Source organism: Vulpes lagopus, chromosome 10 (genome assembly GCF_018345385.1).
Source record: "Vulpes lagopus strain Blue_001 chromosome 10, ASM1834538v1, whole genome shotgun sequence".
Taxonomy (NCBI): domain Eukaryota; kingdom Metazoa; phylum Chordata; class Mammalia; order Carnivora; family Canidae; genus Vulpes; species Vulpes lagopus.
Genome location: NC_054833.1, coordinates 42090479 through 42114668, shown reverse-complemented (window position 1 = coordinate 42114668; position 24190 = coordinate 42090479). Strand labels below are relative to the sequence as shown.

The 24190-nt window shown below is 53.2% G+C and overlaps 1 protein-coding gene across 1 annotated transcript in view; it reads right to left on the bottom strand.

The window, feature by feature from the left end:
- Window positions 1-21869, bottom strand: part of DSCAML1 (DS cell adhesion molecule like 1) — a 344574-nt gene extending 322705 nt beyond the window's left edge. Inside the window, exons 1-3 of the mRNA XM_041769839.1 lie at window positions 21720-21869; window positions 5263-5580; window positions 1856-2002 (exon numbers count right to left, since the gene is read on the bottom strand). Coding sequence (XP_041625773.1) covers window positions 1856-2002; window positions 5263-5580; window positions 21720-21765 — 511 coding nt within the window. The 5' untranslated portion in view covers window positions 21766-21869. The remainder of the gene's footprint in view (window positions 1-1855; window positions 2003-5262; window positions 5581-21719) is intronic.
- Window positions 21870-24190: the final 2321 nt, after the last annotated feature.

Here is a 24190-nt window from a genome sequence, read left to right as displayed (position 1 = left end):
GTTTCTTAGCCAGTGCCTGGCATATAATAAGCACTCAGAGGAAAATAATTGTTATTTAATAATAATAATAAAATTAATGATCTTATTTTAACAAGTAGAACTCTTGGTCCATGCACTCAAGTGTATAAGAAATACCACATTTCTTTATGTTCTGCCAAGCACCTTCAGTCTGATTCTGCTGGATAAACAGGACAGTCAATCTTCCTCATTGAGGCTTCCCCCAGGGATATGCCAAGGTCCGGGGTCTCTCACCAGCTGGGTATCCCTGCCTGCGTGATCCCTTTGGGTCTTGAGCTGTGCACCTCATGCCTTATTTGGACACAAGAACCCTGGCTCCAGTCCCAGACCCCATGGAGCCACACACAGCCATCCATTGTGGGGTCCAACTGCTTCCTCCAGCTGCACCCACTAAGCGGCCCACAGTCCCATCCCCATTCCTGGGATTCGTTCGTCTCCCGTTTGTTCCTTGTCCTCAGAGACTCTCTTCCCCAGCCAGAACACCCACCCTAACCTTTCCTATTAGCTTCTGGTTTTACAAAAGGCAGGAAGAGCAGCTGTCTTAAAGTAGATTCCGATTCCCGTCCTGTTACAAGCTCCGAGGCCGGGAAACATAATGGCCTGGCCATCTGCTTGGAACTGAGAGTAGGAAAAAGTACCAGGAGCAAAACACAAATTAATGTCTCAAGAAGAGTATCCTGCCATGTTAGCTGTAAATATGCCTGAGCATTGGCGCTTCTCCTAGCTATGCATCAGAACCATGTAAAGAGCTTTAAAAATACCAACACACAGGTTCTTCTTCTGAGATACTGACTTGGGGTTGGTCCCAAGCATCAGTGTTTTCCAAGAGCTCCCCCAGGACTCAACCGTGTAGCAGGATTAAGAAGCCCAGCTTTACAGGTATCACGCACAGATGTCTGCCTCCCCCTAAGTAACCTGAAAACCTGGCAACTAGAATCATTTCATACGACCAACAATGGGACATGATTGCTGCAGGGGCGTTCGGCACCTGGTCAAATTCCTCCATTTCACAGAAAGGAAAAACCAAGGTCTTCAGCCGAGAAAGGAGGAAGCAGCAGGAGAGTCCACGCAACGTGCTGAGATGAAGACAGCGATGCTGGACCAGTGGGGGGAGGAGGGAACACCAGAGGCCTATTGGTCCTCTCTTGGGGGTTTCCAGACCTGATTTCCCCATAGAAAAGACAACCCTGTGTAGGGAAAAGGAACCAGTAACAGAGGGCTTGCTCTAACAAGGTGAACCTACAACACGGTACTAACCTCTTCCCCTGACACCAGGCAAGAGTGAGGCAAGAATCCTAATGGGGATCTTTAGCCAACTCATGATAAAAACAGTCCCATGTGAAAAAAAAAAAAAACAAAAAACAGTCCCATGTGCATGAAACTCAGGTCTGGTCCTCTGAGGATCCAGTGCTCAGTGCTCTGGTCATTCCATGCAGACCACAGCCAGCTCCTAGCTCCCCTCTCCCCACAGCCCTTCCCAGTGAAGGTGCTTCCAGCCTCACCTCCCATCACAAGGAGCAAGGGCAAGCGAAGACTCAGGAGCCAGGAAGGATGAGGACCCCACTCTTTTGGGGGAGTAGGGCCCATCCTGTGTCAGATGGGACATTTGCACACCCAGCAGAGGCCACCAGCACATGGGTTTTCAACGCCCCACACAGAGATGCACCAAGCTGAGACCAACGACACTTTTCGGCCAAAGCATCACCAGGACAGTAAGAATGAATCAGTCACCAGAAGAACCAACCTCAAGAGCTCAGGTCAACAACCAACTCAGCACCTCTGCTTCATCTGCCCCTGTTTCACCCCTGCCCACCATGGCCCCACAGTCCTGCCTTACCTGGGATGATGGAGACCGTGTCCTTCTCCCAGGACACAACGCTAACATATTCCTGCACTGAAGAGGGGATGAGGCACTTGAAGACGGCCACGTTTCCACGCATTGACCTTTGATCCTCCACCCGAACGGTGTAGGGTTCCCTGAAAACTGCAGAGAGAGGAAGGGGCGGGAAAGAGGGGATGTCACAAGGCTGGGACATGGTGGGGGCCCAAGGAGGGAACAGAGAGCCAGCTCAGCACCCCCAGGCCTTGCTCCCCATCACCTCCTCCCCCACCTCCCATTTAACCAGCCCAGAACTTCCTGCTGTGATCTGACTCCTGCCTGAGCAACCTCTTCCCCGTTCCACTGGGCAGCCTACCTCAGAAATATCTCATTTCCTCCTGCAAGGTCGTAAATCTGACGTTGAACCTTTCTAATTTGAGTTTTTAACAAGCCATTAGATTGGAGCACCCTGAGGGCAGCCCCTAAATCCTGCATTGGGATCTCACCCAACAAAAGGATATATAGGAAACAAGGAAATACAATAGAATTCCTCTAAGGAAACCACATTCAACTTCTTATCTTATTCCTGGGCCCAAGGTGGCAATTGTTTGGGGGCACGGTGACCATAATTTACCAAAAATAAAAACTGTGACACATGATCTAACTCACAGATTTCTGTGCCACTTTGATGTGAAAGGCAACCTGGGAAAAATGTCATTGACGCATCAAACTTTCTGGAAGGGCTTGGTGGTGTAGAAGGATGAGGGAAGAGAATGTTTAAAACTGTGATTGTTTCTGAAAATGGATGGTCTTCAGGATTCTCCAAAACAACAATCCTTCTTGTTTTTCCTACCTCCTGACACTGCCTACAGCCTCATCCCCAGCCTTGCCCCTCCCTCCAGAACTGTTCCTTCCTTCCCCTGCAGCGTGTGCAGCTTGGGGTCTTCTGCCTCAGTCCCAAGGCTGGTTTTGGGGGGCACTGTCACCTACAGCCACTCCACGTCAGGTCCCATGGGTGGGCCAGCCTCTGCCTCTCCCATGTCCTCCTCTGCTTGGCCTCTTCCAGGCTCACTCCATCCTTCCACCCCTCCTGCCAAGCAGAGCTAGTGCATCCAGATCTCCGCTGCCTCCCGACCTTGTCCCTCAGCAGGCACCTGGGCAGCGTGCCCTCCTGCTCTCCCTGCCACGGTTGCCAGGGTGATGCTCGGGGCCCTGCAGCCCCTCTGGCTGTGCACCTGCAGCCCCTCTGGCTTCATCAAGAGCCACTTAATTGGCTGTGTCTCTAGTCAGGCCAGCCCTGCCTGGCCTCCCCAGGCCTCTCTCCTTTCCCGTCTCCCTGTGTGGTGATTGTGGTGGGGAAGAGATACAGTTGAGGTGGAGGAGAGGCGGGGAAGGCAGAGAGGAGTAAGCTGCTGTCAGTTCTCTGGGGTGAGCACACGGGAGGCCGAGGGGGAGCCGACACAGGAGGGAAGCAACGTGGAAGAGTAGAAAAAAACTGGGATTTATGTGCTGGGAGTCCCAGGGAGCCAGCAGAGGCCAACGGTGAGAAGAGAGCAAGCATGCCCTGCCTCTTCCTCCAGGCAGCTGAGTGACCCTGCACTACAGCCAGTTAACCTTCGGAGCCTCAGTTTCCTTATTTGTAAAAGGACACAACAATGATGATGATACACATAGAAGATCTGACCCAGGAAAGCACCTCAAAGATGTTGCTTGTCCTTACAGCTACACAATGGGCTCAAGTGTGCCTTTAGGCAAGCCACCTAACCCCTCCTTGTCTTAGTCTCTTGTTTGTAAGAAACACTTTATAGGATTATTGTGAAAAGTGCCTCCTAACTCAGTGACAGGCACATAACAGGAAATAGGCCATTATTTCCTCTTAGCCCAATCTTCCAGGTGCTGGAGAGGCCAGAACTGCACCAAACCCTGGCCTCAGGGCTCCCACCCCAGCACCTGGTGGTGTCATGGGAACAGTGCAGAGGACCTACTCCTGAAAAGTAGTCCCATGGGGAGCCCCAGGATGGACGCCCTGAGCACGGTTCTGGGTTCTAAGAGCTCACATCTATCCCCAGGCAAGCCCATAGGATGAAGACCAGCTCTTTAATTAAGAGTGCCCACCCCACTTCACCCTCTCTATATACCCATTCCTAGCTACTTGGAACCTTGGACTGTGAGAGACACTCCTGAAGCAGAAGGACCCTGGAAGTGAGAGAACTTGCAGGATCTGTTCCTAGGCAGGCAGGTTGGGAGGCCTTCCCTGGCACCTCCTCTTCTCTGCCCCATACATCCACCAGTAAAGATGGTGCACCTAAGCCTGGTGTCATCACGGTGGGCTAACTAACACACCACCTGTCCTCTCCCACCCAAAAAGCCCTTCTAAGAGGACCATTCCCCAAACTTCAGGGTTTTCTTACTCTTTAAGGCACACCTTACAACTGATCATACACACCAGTGTCTCACGACATCCTAATTAAGAGGAGCTGACCTAAGCCAATCCCTCGCCTCCTGACCCAACCCTGAGAAATGAGATTCTCTGTTTTCTTTAAAGACAACAGCTGAAAACTCCTTACTTCCTTGCCTCCACCGACCCTTCCAAGGACCAATGTCCTTCACTGCTAAAATCTTGCTTTAGGAATTTTACCTAAATGCCAGTTCCCATGAGATATAGTTTACTCAAAGATCCATCAACAGAATGGAGAAATAAACATGGTAAAGTCGAACAACAGAACAACTACACAGCCATGACAATGAAAAACCCCATTCAACGACGCACAGCAGCAGGGATAAATCCCACAAACATAATAGTGAGCAAAGGATTCAACAGAATACATACTGTAGGACTCCATTTATATAAAGTACAAAAATAGGCAAACACCTGTATTGTTAGAAGTCGGGACAATGGTTTCCCCCAGGGGAGTGGTGACAGAAAGAGAGTGAGGGGGGCTTCTGGGATGCTGACATTGTGTATCTTGATCTCGATATTAAAGTTGGTGAAAATTCACCAAGCTATCTACTTATGTGCACTTTTCTTTAGCTATTTCAATAAATGGGTTTTGAAAAGAAAGGATCTTGCTGGGTGTTTTCCAAGAACCAAGCACTGAAGCAACCACGTGATCTACATGAGCGCTATCTCAGTTAACCAGCCCAGGGAGTGATGATCGGGGCAGGTACCGGCATCAGCTTCGCAGAGGAGAAGATGCAGGCTCAGAGAAGTGTTCTCTTTGCCTAAGGACACACAGTAAGCAGGGAGCTAGGATTCCAAAGAACTAGAAAACTTTCCTTGAGAGAGGGACTCCTTCCATGCACCCACCCCCACCTCCCGAGCAGGGCACACATGTGTCTTCAGAACGAGGGGCTGTAGCTGCTCCCCATCACTACTGCCCTTAAGACAGAGCTCCCCAGCAGGAAGCAGGTGGCTGGCGCCTCACCTGCTTTGACGCGGATGTTGGGGCTCCGGATCTTGCCGGCCGCATTCTCCGCGGTGCAGAAGTAGTCATTGTCGTGGATAAAGCTATTGAAGGCGGAGGGGGAGAAGGGGTAGAGCTGCAGCGTCCCGTTGGCGTGGACGTGCCGGATGTGCGGCACGTCGTATATGTCGTCCCCCGTGGCCAGGTACCATCGAAGGGCCGCGCTGGGGGAGCCCGCGGCCGGGCAGGGCACCACCACCCCCACGGAGCTGGAAAAGGTCACCTGCTGCAAGGAGTCATTTACAAAGTAGAGGCTGGTGCCAACATCTTCAGGGCGAGCTGTGGGGAAGGTGAGAGGAGAGGTTGGATCAGCCACGGTCCCATACTCACCTCCCACCACCCAGAGGCGTGTGTGCCCCATCCTCATTCATGGTTCAAAGGCCAGTCACCCAGGAAGCACTTACTGAGCGCTGACAAGCACCAGCAAGGAGAGATGTGAGACAGTTCCTGCCCCCTCCCACGAGTTTCCAGCCTAGCCCACAAATGGCAAAAGTTATAACATCTCACTTTCCAGGCCAAGTGAAGCCCACGGAGAAGAGGTTGGCCATCACTCTGCTAGACTGAAGGGTCTGAAGCCATGATCCACTATTGGCACCCACTGTTGACATTAGGAGAGATGCTAATACTGCTTAGGTCATAAATATTTCTTGGGCACCACTATACGGCAAGCAAGTACATGCCCATAACCTCCATGCACAACCTCCATGCTCTATCTGCACAACCCTGAGAGGGCCTGGCATCAATCGCCTCTTTTGTTTTTTAATCGTTCCCTTTTCTTAATTTTTTTAAAAGATTTTATTTATTTATTCATGAGACACATACAGAGAGAGAAAGAGGCAGAGACACTGGCAGAGGGAGAAGCAGGCTCCATGCAGGGAGCCCAACATGGGACTCGATCCCAGGTCCCCAGGATCAGGCCTTGGGCTGAAGGCAGCACTAAACCACTGAGCCACCCGGGCTGCCCTTCTTAAATTTTTTTTTAAAGATTGTATTTATTTATTCATGAGAGAGACAGAGAGAGAGGCAGAGACATAGGCGGAGACAGAAGCAGGCTCCCCTCGGGGAGCCTATGCAGGACTTGATCCCAGGACCTGAGCCAAAGGCTCAACCACTCAGCCACCCAGGTGCCCTAATCATTCCCTCTTATAGGCTGAGAATAGTGATGTGACTTGCCAGACATCACACAGCTAAGAAGCAATAGAATTGAAATTTGACCCCATCACTCCCCATAAGGATCTTCATGCACTCTCTATCATACCATAGGTGAAAGGTGCAGGGTGAATGGAGAAGGAGAATGCTCGCCTGGAGCAAAGAAAACTGCAGGAGACCCTGACAGCAGTCTTCCACCTCTCGAGGCCAAGGGCCAGCAGTACTGTGGGTGGATAAGATCTAGGTCAGGAAGCTAGAGACCCACCCAGGTTCTTAACCTGGTGCTGACACTGACTGTGGTGACACTTGCCCTCCCTGGGCCTCCACTCCTTCACTTGTGAGACGCAGGGCGGGGGGGTGGGGGGGTGGATGGACAGGGCTGCAAAGACCTCACGCATCTCTGGCCCGGTCCCACTGTAGTGCTCTGTCCCCCCGGAGAATAGGCTCAGGACGGCAGCTGCCTGACTGCCTGGGGCAGGGCCACCTGACTGGGAGCACAGCTGGCTATACCCCTCACACCAGCACGTGGCCTCAGTGTCTCCTGCCCGATGGGACGCAGCCCTGAATGGTGGAATCTGGCCCGCCCTCCCTGCTAAGGGCCACCTCTGAACAAGGGGGGCCGAGGCAGGAGAAGAGAGGGGCCCAGTCCCAGGTCTCCTGCTGGAGGCCCCTCCCTCCCCACCAGGAAGACCAAGGAGCAAACAAACCACTCTACTGCTTATTTAAAGAACGTTGCAGGGGACCTAACTTGACCTCAATTTCCACAACTTTATGAGAAGGAGGAGGACCTGCATCCGGACTGTATTAATATTCTTGGCTTAACTCTGAGCGGAGCCTCCAGGGAGAATATACCGGGCAGCTCGTTGAGGGAGGCCATTAAGCCTCATTGGTCAGAGCAATTCACATCATCTCATAAAAAGCCATGATGAAGCCATTAGCAACAGTGCTGGAAAACACATTCATGGGCTCCTTGCTGGGGTGTCAGGGGCATCCTCCCGGCAGCAAATGCATTTGCTGTCCCCACCAGGCACAGCACCCTTGGCGGCTGAAAGGCTCTCCGACAGGCAGCGGTATCACCTTTCCATCCTCCTCCTCACACTGCCTCCTCTTGTGATGGCCCCAGCGTTGGTGGTGGCGCAAGGCTGCTCTGAGGAGGAAGAAAGTGGCCCATCTTCTGAGGGGCCCCTCAGAAGCTCAGAAACATGCCTGACTCACAGTGACTAGAGTATTCTCCAAGATCGTGAAATCACAGCCTTTCATGGGTCAGCAAAGAAGGCTTAGGAAGGCTTCTCTTAAGACCCAAACTTGCCAGGCTCCCTTTCCATGGGCCTACGCATCTTCTGTGAAATTTCCTTATTGAGATTCATTCAACAAACATTTGAGAAGTATCTTCTATGTGTCAGGCACTGTTGTAGGCTTACTTATATGACTTCTTTTAACCTTCTAACAACCCTACGTGGCAGGTACTACTATCATTCCAGCCTACAGAAGCGAGAAGTAAGGCACTGAAAGATCAAAGCAACATATCCGAGACCACACAGCCCATGAGTGAGGGCTCTGAGATGCAGACGCAGGCAATCTGAGCCCAGAGTCTGACTTCTGAACAATTAGAAGATGGTAACCATTGCAATAAAAACACCGCCTGGCCACCAACATCTGTATTTAAATGGCCAAGTACAGGATTAATGTACCTGCACACCTGCAGGCGCACACACACTCTTCGTGGGAGGGGACCCTGATGAACTCGACCTTTCAGACAATGCTTAGCCTGTGGGAGCAGGGACATCACTCTGAGGTTCTGGATGCTTCCTGAGACAACCCAGTTAATCAGACACCCTCTCCATGGCAGCTTTATGGATTGGGGGAGCCAAAATCCATCAAGGTACAGAAAGATTCTACATTGTGCCTGACAAATGGACTTGGGAAGCTGAGAAAGATTCCTGACAAAGAGGAATTCAGGAATTATCTGATTCAAGAACAGGGTAAGAAATTATTGATGATGTAGCCCTCCGTAATAATAACACCAGCAGCAACCAGAACAGCCACCACGACTTTCACGCTTAACTATAGTCCAGGCTCGGACCTAGACCCACTATAGGTATTATCTCACACACACAAAAAGATATTATCTCACTTAATCTTCATGACTCCCTAGCGGATGGTATTATTGTTATTTTGATCTCACAGATAAGAAAATGAAGACTCAAAGTTAACTAACTTCTCCAAAGTGTGAGTGCCGGAGCTGGGACTGGAACCCAATGTTGCCTGACTTCAGGGCCCAGAGACAGAGCTGCTCTCTTGTGTGAACCACGCTGAAGACAAACCACAAAATCTGGTTTTCTGGACGAGGTACTCCTCCGCATCCTTCCTTCCTTCCATCGCAACCCCACCCCACTCTGTCCTAGTCTCCCTCTCTCCTGGCTGGAAATCCATGCTACGACGTCCCCACTGCGAGACTACCCCTCCCCAGGGCCTCCTCCGCTCCCACCAGGAGCACGAGCCCGGGGTGAGAGCAGCCTTCCTGCACTCTGAGCCTTGGATCCTTCCAGAGCCAAGGACACAGGGTTCTCAGCAACTACAAATGGGTAGATTTAATTGATGAATTGACTGGGATTGTCCAGCCACCTGTCAGGGCTGATGAAACGGCAGATTTATAGCAAAGGGTGAGTAGCCTCATATTTCTCCCACCCCGGGATGTGAGCTGCTGTCTTCTGAGTCTGGGGGAGCTGGGGAGGATGAGACAAACCATTCATTTCTGCTTACGGCTCTGACAGTGCATTGCCATTATGAAACATCACCCTCAGGTGTAAAACAATAGCATTTTGCACTTACATCAGGCTCATACTTTACCATCACAAGGCACCTGTCAGCCCAGAATGCAGAAACCCTCTAATAAACATTAATTTAGCCTCACCCCACCTGCCAAGAGAAAGGAGTAAGCAAATCTATAAAGGGGAAACTGAGGCACTGACCACCAGGAATCTCAAATCTCTGCCTCATGCCAAGATGAAGTCGGCACAAGGGTACCAGTGAGTGGCCCCAGCAGCAATGGGTATGTTCAGTCACCCAACCATAAAAGAAGGAGTAGCAAGGGCCTCACTCCAACCTCAGGAAGTCTGGCAAGGCCTCTATGGTGGGGGCTTTCCCTCCTTCTCAGGCCCCCGTTCGAATCTTCGGAGCAGGGACAAAGCCTCAGAAAGCTTTAAGGGGCGAAGCCCAGGTGGCTCAGTGGTTTAGCGCTGCTTTCAGCCCAGGGCATGATCCTGGAGACCTGGGATCGAGTCCCATGTCAGGCTCCCTGCATGGAGCCTGCTTCTCCCTCTGCCTGTGTTTCTGCCTCTTTCTCTCTGTGTCTCTCATGAATAAATAAATAAAATCTTTAAAAAAAAAAAAAAGAAAGAAAGAAAGCTTTAAGGGGAGCACAGAAGTGTATAATAGAGCCCTCGTAGGAGCCTAAGGAGCTGCCTTCCCTCCTGGGGCTCACCCCAGACCTGCTGTGTGACCTCAGGCAAGCCACTAGCTTTTCTGAGCCTCAGTGTCCTCACTCACTGCACCATCTTACCTGCCCCCTGAGACTGCAGAGCAGGGAAAAGAGAACGTGGAAGTACTTGGTTCCCCATAAAGAGGATGAATAGGAGGGACAAGACTGCGATTCACATCCCAGTGACCCCTGAGGGGTCCAGGGTGCCTCCAGTTACTACAAAGGGTGACCAGGGCACAGCACCACTCAGCAACCCTGCAGAATTCAAGACCCTCTCCACCCCTACTTCCTCTGAGCTGACTCCTGCACCCTACCAGGCTCTCCTTCCCCAAGTCCCTCCTGACCCGGGGATCAGGAAAGTCCTGTTCTTTCAGGAGCTATTTACAGAGCACTGGCCACATGCTCAGCAGAACTGCACCCATGGGTGGGAGACACCAGAGACAAGGAAGAAAGGTGCCACCTTCCAGGAGCGTATAAAGGAGATGGAGAACAGGAAAGGGTTAATCCAGAGTCCAGGGCAGTGTGCATGGAAAGTATCCCTGAGGGGACATGTTAGTGACTTAGTGACCAGGGAACAGCTTTAGGGTTGAGGGCTCCAGGTGAGCCTCAAAGGATGATCTAAACAAAGGCCTTCCCACAGAGAGGCCAGCCTGAACAATGCCTCTGTGGCAGCCATGGGCACAGCACATCTGGGGGACCCCGCAGGAACCTTCCAGGCAGGAGCACTGGCTGGGCTTGGGGAGAAGAGGCAGAAAGAGCTGGATTGGCATATTGGCCCTTCAGTGGTAGAAGGCAATGCGGAGGTTTGCAGGCTCGGTGCCTGAGTTCTCGCAAGTTCTTGTAGCCCTGTGTCTAACTTCATGTTGACCTTACATTTATTTCCCTGAAATAATAGTGGTTTAGCTAACGGTACAAGTTCTCAACAGAGGGGAGAGTAACATTGATTGAGCACCTGCTGTGTGCCTGGCACGGGCCTTGCTTGCAGGCTTCCAGGGCATTCTCTCACTGAATCCTCTCACAAAGGTGCAAAGTGGCCCCGTTAGGCTCATTTTACAGTGAGGAAGAAGAGGCTCACAGGGAGATGGTACAGCTAGGTAAGTGGAGGCACAGCCAACACTTGGTCAAGGTCTGTGTGATCCCAAGCCCGAGTCACAACGCTGAAGAGTTCAAAGTTTGGGGCCCTGGGAGCACACCCCCACCCCTCCGCCCACCACTTCTTCTCTGGAAGCCAGTGCCAGTTTGGAAAGCATGTCCTCACACAGAAACTCCTACTTCCCCTCAAATCGCAGCTGCTCCCCCTACCCCAGCCCCAGCCCTTTCTTCCCTCTGCAGACAGAAGCAGGCATATTTACAGAGAGAAGGAGAGGAGGGGGGAACACTTCATAAATAAAGAGAGAGACATTCAGATCAACAGCAAAGCTTCTTCTGGTCAAAGGGGGAAATGGATTTTTAATAGAAAATGGAAGTTATGGGCTTGGATGTGATGTGACAGTCGCCCAGACTTAAACCCATTTAATCTTCTCTGCCGTTTAACGTGGAGCACCACCCCGATGCCGTGTTTCAGGAAACAGGCTCCAAATCGCTGGGAGATTAGAAGCGTAGAAATAGCAGCGCAATATTTTTAAACCAGAAATCGCCCCCAGGCATTTGGGCTGCCCCCAGGGTCACCACTGAAACCTAAATATCCATCACGTCAACTCACTCGCTGGCCCTCCCACCCGTCTGGCCATCCGGATTAGTTTGGCAAAAGAAACCCGACACCCCGTGTATTTGACACCCGTGGGCCCCCACGCCCCCGCCCGGGCTGGGCTGAGGGGCTGTCCGGCCAACTGAGGCCTCCTCCTGGGTGGGCACTGAATTATCCCCATGTCATCGTCCCCAGTCATCATAAATGACAACCCAAGGGAACTGAAATATTAACACCTCGCCACCTCCACTGGGAGAAGTGAGTCATTTTGTTCTCTTCCTTTACAATATTTACTCATCTCATTCACTGGACTTTTCAACCAGGAGCAACTGGTCAGTGCTAGACCTGCAACCTGCCCTACCCTCAGAGATGGGCAAGAGCTGGCAAGGGGTCCCCATGCCTGGGCACAGCAAGTAGGTCCCCAGGGCAGCAGGAGCAGTGGGCAGGGCTCCCCTGGAGGGCTGTGTGAGCTCCCTGTCCTGGTCACCACTCTGTCCCCTGAGCCTCGCCAGGCAATTCGCGCAGTGGTTCAAGGCCCAGACTCTGGGGCCAGGATCCCCAGGTCTGAATCCCTGCTTCTGTCACTCACAAGCAATGGAACCTCAGGCAAGATAACCTCACCTGTGTGCCTTAGTTTCTCCATCCATAAGAGGGGAGTGACCTCAAAGGTTGTTAGGTTGGGTACGTTCATATAAAGGACAGTTGGTGGTAACCACAAGTGCCTAGCAGCACAGAAGTATTTGTTGCTATTGTTAGGAGTATTCATCGTAACAGGCAAGGGGTATTTGTGGAGTAAATAACCCACAAAAAATACTCACCTCTCAACTACAACAATTACTTAAGGCAGTTCTTGGATGTTATTCTGTATAATCAGCTGGAGGACTGGTTAAAAATGCAGATCCTTCCCTAACAGTACCCTCAAATCTATCAGAGGGCCGGGAAACAATTTCTGAAGCAGGTGGTTGTCTGCCTACAAGTCAGAGTAACACACCCCAGAGAAAAGTAGATTTGCCACATTGGCCTTCAAAATCACCTTTTCCAACAATAGCCAGTTTCCATGGGCTTGGCTGATGGGGACCGTAGCACCACTTAATTAACTTAATTTGGTGATCGAGTTAATAAAATAATAGTGGTGTGATCAATAACAACAAAGCATTGCAATAACCACATGCTGCTGCCCCCAGGCCTCACACAGAGTTGTGTGTTTTGTTTTGTTTTGTTTTGTTTTAATGCAGATGTGGCCTGGTGAGTTTTTTGGGTTAATTTGCCAGGTTCATTACTGCACTGCATTTGCACACAAAGGTTTTCACACAAGATATATTATTTGCCCTCACTCTGATTGTTCTTATCCCACAGCTGGAAAAACTGGGTCCAGAGATCAATCAGTGGGACCTCAGCTCAACCACCTCGTCCATCCAAAACCTCAGTCAGGACCCATGAGACAGGGTCTGGCTCCTGTGTCAGAGAACCTGCTTCTTGTGCATTCACCCCTTTGAGACAGTCTGAGTCTACACCCTGAGGAGGAGAAGAGCAAGTCTCCCCAGACAGTGTCAGAGCATCTCCAGGCAATTGGAGTTGGTACTTGCCCTGCAACAAGATGGAGCAGCCAAGACCAAGTCTCATGCCTTCTGTCTGTGGCTTCCCCGCAAACCTAGCACACCTGCTCTACCGCTAACCTTCACCATCTCCATTTCTTTTTAGCATTTATTTTGTGCCAGGCACTGTGAGCAGCCCTTTCCTTGCATTATGAACAGTTAAGCCCTACAACAACCCCCAATGTAGCTACTGCACAAGACCGCATTTTATAGATAGCAAAATAGGATGTTAGTTGATGGAATGAGCGCTGGGTGTTATATGCAACTGATGATCACTAAATTCTACCTCTGAAACAAAAAAAAAAAAAAAGAAGAAGAAGAAGAAGAAGAAGAAGAAAGAAGAGGAAAAAAAAAAAAACAAGCTGTTAGGTCAAGGAGTCTCCTAGGGTCACATAGCTAGCAGTGGCAGAGGCGCATGTCAAGCCCAGGCCTCCCACCTTCTGGGCTACATTTCTCAAAGGGCACACTACATTCTAGACTCAGACGGCCTCCAGGGTGCACACATACCACGAGGGGGGTTTCTGATGAGGGAGAGCCATTTGGGGTATGGTTTTTCTTATTTACTTGGGACTGCCCCAGGCTTCCAACCTTTCATCCCCAGTACATCCCCCACCCCCACAACTAAATGCCAGCAGCCTTACCCTAGTCCTGGAGAGAACCACAAAATCTCCATCTCCAAATCTCCCTAGGGAAGCAGTCCTACCTCAAGGAGCAGTGCTGCTGCTTCAAGTGCCCGAGTCCTCCACCTCCCCATCAGAAACATAGGGTTTGGGTTTTGGTTTTTAAAGATTCTCAGCACAAACATAGCCCCTATCACTAGCAACCAGAAATCTGTATGACCCAGTAAAGATCAGTTATTCTTCAACCAACGAGGCCCCTCACCACCGGCTCCAGGAGTTATGAGCCAACAGCTGACTGTCAAACAGACTCTCTAATCTCCCAGCCCCTTGTAGACACGCCCTGGGAAGGGAAGGCCCCTTATGGCCAGAAGGTCTTTCTAGGGAGTCGGCTCAGACAGCACAGTTGTCTCTAGAGATTCCTAGATTTAGATTGCTAACGCTTGAGGGATTTAAGAGATTATTTTGTCCAATCTCCTTCATTTACAGATGGGGAGTATGAGGCCTAGAAGGGCAGAGTAACACCGCAGGTAGACAGCGAGCTACCCAGCGTCCTGTTTGGGACTAGACCCCTGTTCTCTACTATTCTTTCAATTCTGGCCCGCCCACCTACAGAGCCCAGCAACCCAGGATGGAGGGGCCTCATGGAGAAATGACAAGACATTGATGAGGGAGCCTTAGAGGAATCAGGGGTGCTGGATGCCTGCAAGAGAGGCCTCCGGTGGGCAGCCATCTGTCTGCAAATGGTCAAAGGGTTGTCAAAGGGAAAAGGGCTTCACCTATACCCCTGTGGTTTAAAAAGGCAAAACCAGGGCCAGTGAACAGAAGGTACAAGACCCAGACCCCTTGGCAGATTCTAAAGATGAGCTCTGTAATAGAACTGTGTGGCCAGAATGGGCTGCCTTCAGAGAAAGGTATTTGCTGTGGCTACAAGTACTGGAGCATCTGGTTAGGGGATGGATTCTGTGTCCTCAAATCTCCTTCCAACCTGGAAGACTTTTGCCCATGGCAGTCATCTGATCTCTCTCACACACCCCCAAAGCAGGTCCTTAGACCTGAGACCCATAGACCCCATGGCTCTGGAGGCCATCCCAGAAGCAAGGTGGCCTTGACTCAGCTGCATTCTCAGGACCTGGCTTCCAGTAATGGCTGTCACCTCAAATGAGGTCACCCAAGGTAGGACTCTATGCCTTCTGCTCTTTCCACAAAGGACTGTGGATTCCCAGCAGTGAGCATCACCCTTGCAGAAGTGTGTCCAGAGGACTATGGAATAAATCTACATCTAAGGACCTGGGGAGGGAGCAGAGGTAGGCTCTTCCCACACCCAATGGGGGCAACTGCCAAGTCTGCTCCAAGAAAGACTATTGCCAGCCTGGCTGTGCCTTGTCAGCTGTTCCCCATGTTGCTAGGAAAATTCTCCATATGTGGGGGGCCCAAGGAGTGGGGAGACAGCCACACACAGCTGGGAGACCTTCGTTGTTCCTGTATGATGAAGTGACAGTAATTATACCTCACATTTCAGCAAAGGATTTATAAGGCTAAAAGTGGTTTACTGTGGTTTTTACATGTGTGTGTTTACATGTTGCCCCGGTTGATTTACAAAGCTTTGTCACATGATATACAAGGATATGCCCCTCGTCCTTCATGTGCACACATAATAATAGGTGCCCTGGGGAACAGTCAGGGCACTGTTATTTTCCCCATTTTACAGATTACAAAATAGAGGCATGTGAACGATTAGGTCATTTGCCTAAATTAGGCCGAGCTTTGTCATCTAGATCCACGGACAATGTTCTTTCCAACACATACACATACACACACCAGTGTAATGGATATGCAACCAGCATTTGAATAACCCTGTTCTCAATGAAGATGGTGGTGACCTTGGAAGCTGTCAATGTGAGCATCAGGGAGACCAAGGGCATGGGGAAGTGGGGCTGAACGGATGAGGGGAGGGAGTAGCAGCTGGGTGGCAGGGGTGGTACCCAAGGCTAATGCTGCTCACGCTAAAGCAGCCCTGGACAAACATCTGTTAAACAGGGCACACAGGCTGTTGTGCCCCCCAGCCAGCCCTACCCTCATGGAACCCACAGGCCACAACCTGCCATGGGCAGCACCTGACCTCTTGATCATATGCTGCTTCCCTGCGGCTGACTGGGTCATTTAGGGAGAAGTGGTCCAGGGACCCCCAAGGTCGTGGGACCAACACCCCAAGTCAGGGGTATTCTCTACACACAAAACTACCTGCAAAACAGCAAGACTCATCCCAGCAGGGAGGGACACAGATATCTATCCAGCTATAAGACACGGGGGCTCATCCTGTGTAGCCCCTATATATAGGCTTTATGGTATTAAATCCAGAATAGTCCTTACTCTGGCCAACCATTGTGGAGATTTAACAACCAACCGGCCTTCCTTTGGCAGACGTGCAACTGGACTTTCCCTCATCCTCAAGTCCAAGTCCACAGCCAACCTCTGCTCTCATCTCTTTTCCACTGGTGGCCTAGCTGTGGCTGGGGAAAGGGAGTGGGCTGGGCTCCCCAAGGACGTGCCTGCATGGCCTCAGCTGACTCATTGAGGATGGGTCCTGCAGGCTACTGAGCTAGGTGACAAAAGGAAGCAGCAATGTCCCCGCCCTGGTCAGCACACAGTCTTTCTTACAGTTACAAGTCTAAGCCAGCTGGCTGGGCCAAAACTGCAGCTGATTGATTCAACAACTCAGGACAGGACCCGATGATCTATTCTGAGGTATGGGCAGAAGGAGGAAGGTGGGAGCAGTGCAGAAAAAAAAGAAGACATCTAGTATTTATTGAGTACCAGCTGCTCTCTGGTTACTTTATGTGTATGGTCGCCTTTAACCCCAATTAATAGATGGAGAGAGGCTCAGAGAGACCCAAAGTCACATATTTAGTAAGTGCAGAGCCAGGATATAAATGAAGGGTTCACTTTGACTCCAAATTTCCACCACACCAGCAGGTTGCAAATTTTTTTTATTTTTCCTTACAACTCCAATATATAAAATGCTCCAATTGTAAGACTTGGGGATGGAGGTGCTTGAAGCTCTGCCTGCTGGTCCTCCCCTCTCTACCTGCAGCCATCCCCCAGGCTCCACCCAACGCTCTAGGGCTCTATACCACCTCCTTCAGAAAGCCCTGGGTGAACCAGGGCCCTCCCGGATAGGCAGAGAAAAACTCTGGGAGGCCTCGGAGCTGCACCTGCCAGGGCAGGATTTGTTCCTGCCCCGGAAATGCAGACAAAACCATTCCGAAGCCACATTCCCGCTGCAGGGCCTCCCAGCTGGCTCCCTGGGAAGGAGCACTCCAGCTGCCCTGGATGTTTGCTCCTTGAGCATGACTCCAGACTCTTGCCTCAGAACTTCCCTCTGTGGCCCCGTGCCTGTCGTTCCACTGAAGCTGCCATAACACTGTTAGAATAGGGGCCCTTCCCCTAATCTCTCGGAGACCACAATCCCCTCCAAAGCTGGAAGTCCACAAACCAGGAGGGTGAGAGAGCGTTTTGGCTCCCATCACACCTCTTCCCATCAGTTGCTGCTTCTCCCACGACTGTCCCCAGCCCTACACATCCAGCTTCCTTCATTCTGAGGGTACATTTACCAGAAACCTAGCCCTCGATTCTCATAGCAGGCATGCCCACCCTCTTCACCCTCTTCTTCCTGCAGCACAAGAGGGACAACCCACACCCCAAGCTTGGTCGGCCTTAGGGTGTCTCTGCGCATCACCTCTCATCTTATCCCAGTAGCAAGCTCCAGGGCTGCCTTACCAGGTGGGCTCAGTGCTGAGCCCCTGTAGGCCTCAAACTCAGAGGCAAGAGGGAAGCCCTACCAAACACACCAGTTCTTCTTCCCACTCCTGCCCCAGCCCCATGCCACACCAGGAAAAAGTGAAGGGCTGCTACTGAGGCGGAGATCAAGAGGCTACTCACACAGAGAGGGCGAGGCTCTTGGCCTGGCTAGGTCAGCATGCAAATCTGTATGCAAATCATATGCAAATCTCAGGCCTGCCCTTGGGTTCCTGGCACCCTGCCATCTCTGCTGCCTGTGGCTCACCCCATTCAGGCACCTGGGTCCTGGCTAAATCTACTGGGATAGGGGCTGAGAAAGCACTTTGGGAGCTGAGGGCTCTTCCTCTGGACTGCTTCAAATGTCTCCAAGAAACACCTCTTCCAAGATCATGTGGGAGGGAAAAATCTCAGCCTGGTATCCCTACCCCTGAAAAAAAAAAAAAAAAAAAAAACAAGCTCTCTGAACATCAACCTCCCCTTCAATTCATCCACAAATAAAATCCACCTTCACCAGGCTGAGTAGGGGAGTAAGCAAGTGACAAGGGTGGAGTTCCTGAAGACATGGAGACGGTTAACTGGGGCTTGAGGTCTGCACCCCACCCCCCAATCAAAGGCCTACAGTCCAAGAGGTGTTCTCGGCAGCCTCCCAGCCTGGGTCTGGGGTCTTCCAGTCTGCTCGCTTGGGGGCTTGCTTGTTTGGCAAAGCACTGCTGGGCCACACGCCCATTCGCTTGGCCACCCCCTCCCCGTTCCTCAATCTAAGAAAAACAAGCCTCTCCAGCCAGTCTCCCGGGATCTGTTCAACTTAAGCGCTGCCTTTGGGTCAACCGCTTACTTGCTTTTCGTTTCTAATTGAGCCTCCCCATTCTGCCGCAGAGATATATTAAAGGCAGCGACTTTGATGCCCAGAAATACGAAGCCTCTCAAAGGTTTGTCGGGCGTGATGGCAACTCCATTCTCCCCCGCGGTATTCTAGCAACGGGGGCCCCTCTGCCCAGCTACCCCCTCCCCGGGCTCACCGGTCCTTCACCTGCTTCCCCAAAGTAGTGTCTGCCATTTCAAGATCTTCAAAACACATTCCCCCACTGCCTCCCCCCGCCCCACACACTTCTAATTAGACACCGAACAGAGTGTTAGAGATTTTCTTAATGGCTTGACGAAGCCTTTTAATTCAGTCTCCTCAAGAGAGAAGAACCCTGAGTCCCCGTCCGAGAGGTTGGGGTGGGAAATGAAAAAATCAATGCAACCCATTATTTTGGCTTTTAGAAAACAGGGATTTTAGTGCCGGGGAAGCTTGTTCTTTTACACAGTAAAAATGCAAATGCAAGCAACACAGATGCTGGCCCGCTGGATGTAACAACGGAGAGAGCCTCACTGGGGTTCATCTGGCTGCCCGAACCTGGATTTGTTTTGGCAATAATAAGGCAGTTATTGGAGACTCGATAACCGATTATTAAAACACCTTCCCAGTTCGGTTCTGGGGAATCCGTCTGAGCTCAGGCTTCATCAAAAAAAGGTATTTCGAGAGGAATGGAAATAGCAGAAGCTTAAAACACATTCAATAACTGCTTAATCCCATCCAGAGGACGCTCTATCCCATCTTGTTTTCTTCTCTCTCTCTCTGCCTCCTCCCGCTCCTCACAGATGGACGTACAAATTATTGCAAGAGGATATTGTTTTCTGTAACAGGCTCGAACATTCACATTTACATTTTCCTTGGTGCCGTGGGGGTGACTGGCAACGAGAGAGAAAATACACCAAACCCCATCTTCCCCGCCTCTCCCGGCGTCCCATCTTCTCCCAGCCGCCTCTCGCCAGCCCCCGCCACCGCGCCACCCCAAGCGGAACAGGCCCTGGGGACCAGCCTGGCACCTAAGACCCAATTAAGGCACGAAGGAAAAGAAAGGACTGTCTGGCGAGTCGCCCTGGCGCCCAACACAGATGCTGGAGCCTCTGAATTGGCAGGGCCCGCCAGGGCTCTGCAGACCAAAAGGCCACCGAGGTGCCACCTCACCTGGCACCTCCAGCCTTACCCAGAGGCCCAAGGTCGGTGGCAACTTTGCCTCAAGTTGGAAAGGGTTTTGCCCCTCAGGCTGTCCTGTCACCTTCTGGGCCTTTCTCTGCTAGCACCCCCCCCCCCCCCCCGCATCTGCTTCCTCCCTATCAAATAGCTCGGGCTTCATTTATTAATGCCCAGCTTCTGGGGGTGGGAGGGGTAGGGCTGCATGCTTCAGGTATTTGCTGGGGGACTGTGGGGTGTGCAGGGCAGAGGACAAAGCTGGGCAGGAGTGTGCAGAAGCTCTGGCCTGTGCTCTCCGCCTGACAAAATGGAAAGGGGATGGGGGGCGGAGAGAGAACTAGAGAGAGAGAGAGAGAGAGAGAGAGAGAGAGAGAAAGCTGCCGCTCCTCACCTTATGTATTTTTAATATTAATGTAATTAAAGCTGCGAGCCGAGCCAGCCTGCGGGGGCGGAGGGAGGCAGGAAGAGCCTGGGGAGAGGGAGACTGGGGGGTGGGGGTTTTGAACAGGAGACAGGCTTCTTGCTCCGCTGAAGTGGAAGGAGAGGGTGCTCTGTGGAGGACAAGGGGTTAACCAACCTAGACCAGCCTTGGCGTGTCACCCAGTGGGCCCCATTGGGTCTGAGAAACTCAACTACTTTGTCCACGATTCACAGGCCACCTCTCGCGCCCCGCACCCCTGATCTGCAAACCCCAGCAGTATCTCGGTCTTCAGTCTGGCCTTAGCCCGGTGGTATTTACCAATAAAATAAGGGTCCCCCTCCTCTCCCCCCCCCCACCCCCAGCCAGGAGATGCTGCAGTCAGCTCCGGCAGGTTGCAGACTCCAGACCCCTGGGGCATCGACACACGGAAAAACGAGACCCCTCCCCGAGCGCCCCCTCTGCGGGATCGCCCTTCCCCCATCGCCCAGGGGTCAAGGGCTGCGGCTCGGCCAGGGCCACCGGCGGGGCAAAGGGGGGCGAAGCCGCCCCCGGGGCGCGAAGGAGAAAAGTTAGAGGGCTGAACAGGTAAAGCTGAGCTGGTACGAGCGTGTGTGCTCCGCTGCGCAAGGGCGCGGAGTTGGGCCGCCTCATCTCCCGCCATCTGCGCGCCCGGGGGCACGTCCTCTGCCACAGCCTGGAAGCCCCAACGCCGGCGACAGCCCGGTCCCGGCTCAGTGCCCAGGTGACTCTGGCCGGAAATATGTGCCCCCTTCCACCCCCGGTCCCGGCTACCTCGAGGATCAGGTGCGCGGCGCCCCGGCAGCAGGTCCGGACATGCCGGACACCTGGACCCACCCCTAGCAACGCCTCCTCTCCGGGGACAGCGACACGCCCCCGCCCCCCGCAAACTGCAGACGGTCCCGGTGTCCGGCTGACCCCGCGGCGCGGAAGCGGGGAGCCTCGCACCTTGGGGCGCGCTGCCCGAGGTGGCCCAGGCGGCGCCGCGCAGCCGGGGCTGGTGCCGGAGGGGCCCGGGGGGGGGCGGGGCTGGGGGAAGGCGACCTCTGGGTCCGGAGGGCAAACTTGCCAGCGAGGGACCCCGGCCCTCGGAAGCCCCTGCTCCCGCCCGCCCTCACCCAGCCGGGGCGCCGAGGAGCGCCATGCGGTGCGGCGCGGGGGGTCCGGGGCGGCCGAGGGGCGCAGCGCGGCGGCGGCGGAGCGAGCCGCGGGGTCCGAGGCCCGAGGAGCGAGGGCTCCGGGCGAACGGCCACGGCCCCAGGGCCCCTCCACTCGGAGGGCACCCCGGGGTCCCAGCGCCAGCGAGCCGCAGGAAGCGGGCCAGGGGCTGGGGGAGGGGTCCGGGGCAGAGCTGCGGCCCGGCCGGGGGCGGGGAGACCCGGGAGCCGGGGCGGGGGGGCGTCCACCTCCACCCCCGGGCGCGCCCCGAAGCGGCAGGCGCGCGGCGACCGGCGGGGCGGCCCGGCACACTCTCACCTGACCGCTCTCCCGGGGCCTGCCCCGCCCCCGGCGCCCCACCCGAGCGGGGTCCCCCGGGCGCCCCGAGCCCGCCGGGCACCCCCCGCCTCGCCGCCTGCCGCGCGCACCCCAGCCCCCCGCCCCCCGCCCCGCCGCCCGCGCGGGTCTCACCTTTGTGTAAAGAGTCCAGGAGCAGGAGGAAAGTTACCAGCCACATGCCATAAAGGGGCCCTATTCTCCGGGGAGGTGGTCCTGTGGCCGGCCGTGCGGCAGCGCCTCTCCCCCGCTCAGCGCGCTCCCAGCCGCCCGCACTCCGCGCCCGCTCTTTCTGCTCCTCAGCCCAGCGCGCGGCGGCTCCTCCCTCCTCGGCTCCCTGGCTCCTGTCATCCGCGGGGCTGGGCCAGGCGGCCGCTCTCCCCGCCTCCCCGCGGCACCCCGGGTGCGGAGCGCCGCGCCGGCCGGCACCCCACCCCACCCCACCCCACCCGCACCCGCACCCCCACCCCACCCCGAGCCCAGGGCCCGGGCCTGGGATCGCGACCGCCCGGCCCCCGCCGGGCTCCGCCGTCCAAAAAGCCGGGGGTCCCCGCCACCCGCCCGCTCGGAGCCTGTGGTCGCGCACAGGCGTGTGTCATACGTGTGCCCGGAGCCCGCCATGCTCGGGCCAGGGACGCCCTGTGCCTCCCGGCTGGCCCGGTCACCTGGGGCCAGTGCTTCCTGCGTCTTTCGGACTCAGTTTACCCATGGATGCTCTGTATGCAATTCAGAGGTAGAGCCTTTGGGGGCCTCCCGAGCTACCCCCCACCCCCCAGAGCTCAAAGCTGCACGCCCTTCCAACCCCTAGTTCTGCAAGCCTGCCTCCCGGGGAGCCTCAGCTGAGTCCAGCCACCCCCAGACCCCCGGCCCAACTGTCTTCAGCACTGGGCACATCGTGCTGATTTAAACAATTATTTGCAATGAATTGTTTGATGTCTGCTCTACCTGGCGGATCTTCCTCCTTTATCCTCACCCACCCCACCCCCACAGCTTTCTCACCAAGCAGAAATCAGTTTATTCCTTATACCCATCTGCATAAAGTTGGCATGGAATTGAACAGGGCTGAAGCGAGGGCATCTCGGTTACAAAATGAATGTTAAGGCCCTGCTGTGTGCCAGGCACTGGGAATGGCAGTCAGGTCTGCTGGGACAAGGTTGCTATGGTTAGAAAGCCCTCCTTATGCCGGTAATTCCAGAATAAGGGGGCCCACACGGGATCCAGAGAAGGGGTTCACAGTAGCCCAGGAAAATGGAATATGAGCCAGGACTGGATCTCCTCTCACGCAGGATAATGGAGGCCACCTCCATGTGCTCTGGACACCTGGCTTGGCTCACTTTGACCCATTTCCCTGGGCTGTGCAGGGACAGGGGGAAACACGAGGGAGCGAGGGGGGTAGAGAGGCCACTGTTAGCTCCATTTGGCAGAGGAAGAAAATGTACTTCCTCAAAATGTCTTACCTGAGTTCAGACAGAAGAAGTAGGACTCCTCATTCCCAGGTTTTGCCAAGATATCTCTAGACATTTTACCTAAAATTTTCAAAGTGTGCATTTACTTTTTTGAATGTTAAAATGTACATCACAAAATTTACCGTTTTAATCATTTTTAAGAGTACAGTTTAGTGGCATTAGGTCCCTTCACGATGCTGGACAACCATCACCACTATCCATTTCCAGAACTTTTTCATCATCCAAACAGAAACTCTGGATCCACTGAACAAAACATCCCCGTTCTCCCCTGCCCCCAGCCCATGGTAATCACTACTTTTCTGTCTCTGATTTTGCCTCTTTCAGGTACTTCATATAAGTGGAATCGTGCAATATTTGTCCTTTTGGTGTCTGGCTTATTTCATTTAATGTGATGACGTCAAGAATTCATCCATGTTGTGACCTATGCATTTCCCTCCTTTTCTTGGCTAAATAATATTCCACTGCATGCAGAGACCAGACCATCTTCTGTTTATCCATTTATTTGTCAATGGACATTTGGGTTGTGCCTACCTTTTGGCCATTGTGAATACTGTTGCCATGAACATGGGTGTACAAATATCTCTTTGAGACCCTGCTTTTTGACTCCTCTGGGTTTATACCTGGTAGTGGAATGGCTGGATCATAGGGTAATTGAGGTGTTTTTTTCTTTTTAACTTTTTAGAGGAACTGCCAGGTACATTCACTTTTTCTGCAGCGTGCTTTAAGAATTTGGAGGACTCACACCTGCAACGACTATGTATAAACTTCACACTATCCATTGAAGCTTTATCAGCCCCTTTGAAAACAGGTGAGAAAATCGCAGCTTAGCTTGTTCAGAGTCAACCAGTTTGTATCACAAGTGACACTAGAACCCACATCTCCTGACCTGGGAGCAGAGCTACTTGCTCTGTACACTGTGCTGCCTCCCTGGTGCTCAGCCTTAGGATGCTAAGTCACCTCTCTGAAGTGGATGCTTTTTCACTAGGGCTTTCACCCTCTGTAAACAGGCAGAGAACAGAGACATGGGGTAGACTGCAACAGGTGTTGGAGATGACCCAGCCCAACCCGCTGCTTTCCAGAACAGGCAACTGAGGCCCAGAGCAGGGAAGCAGGGGAGCTGTCTGAGGTCATAGAGGCAGT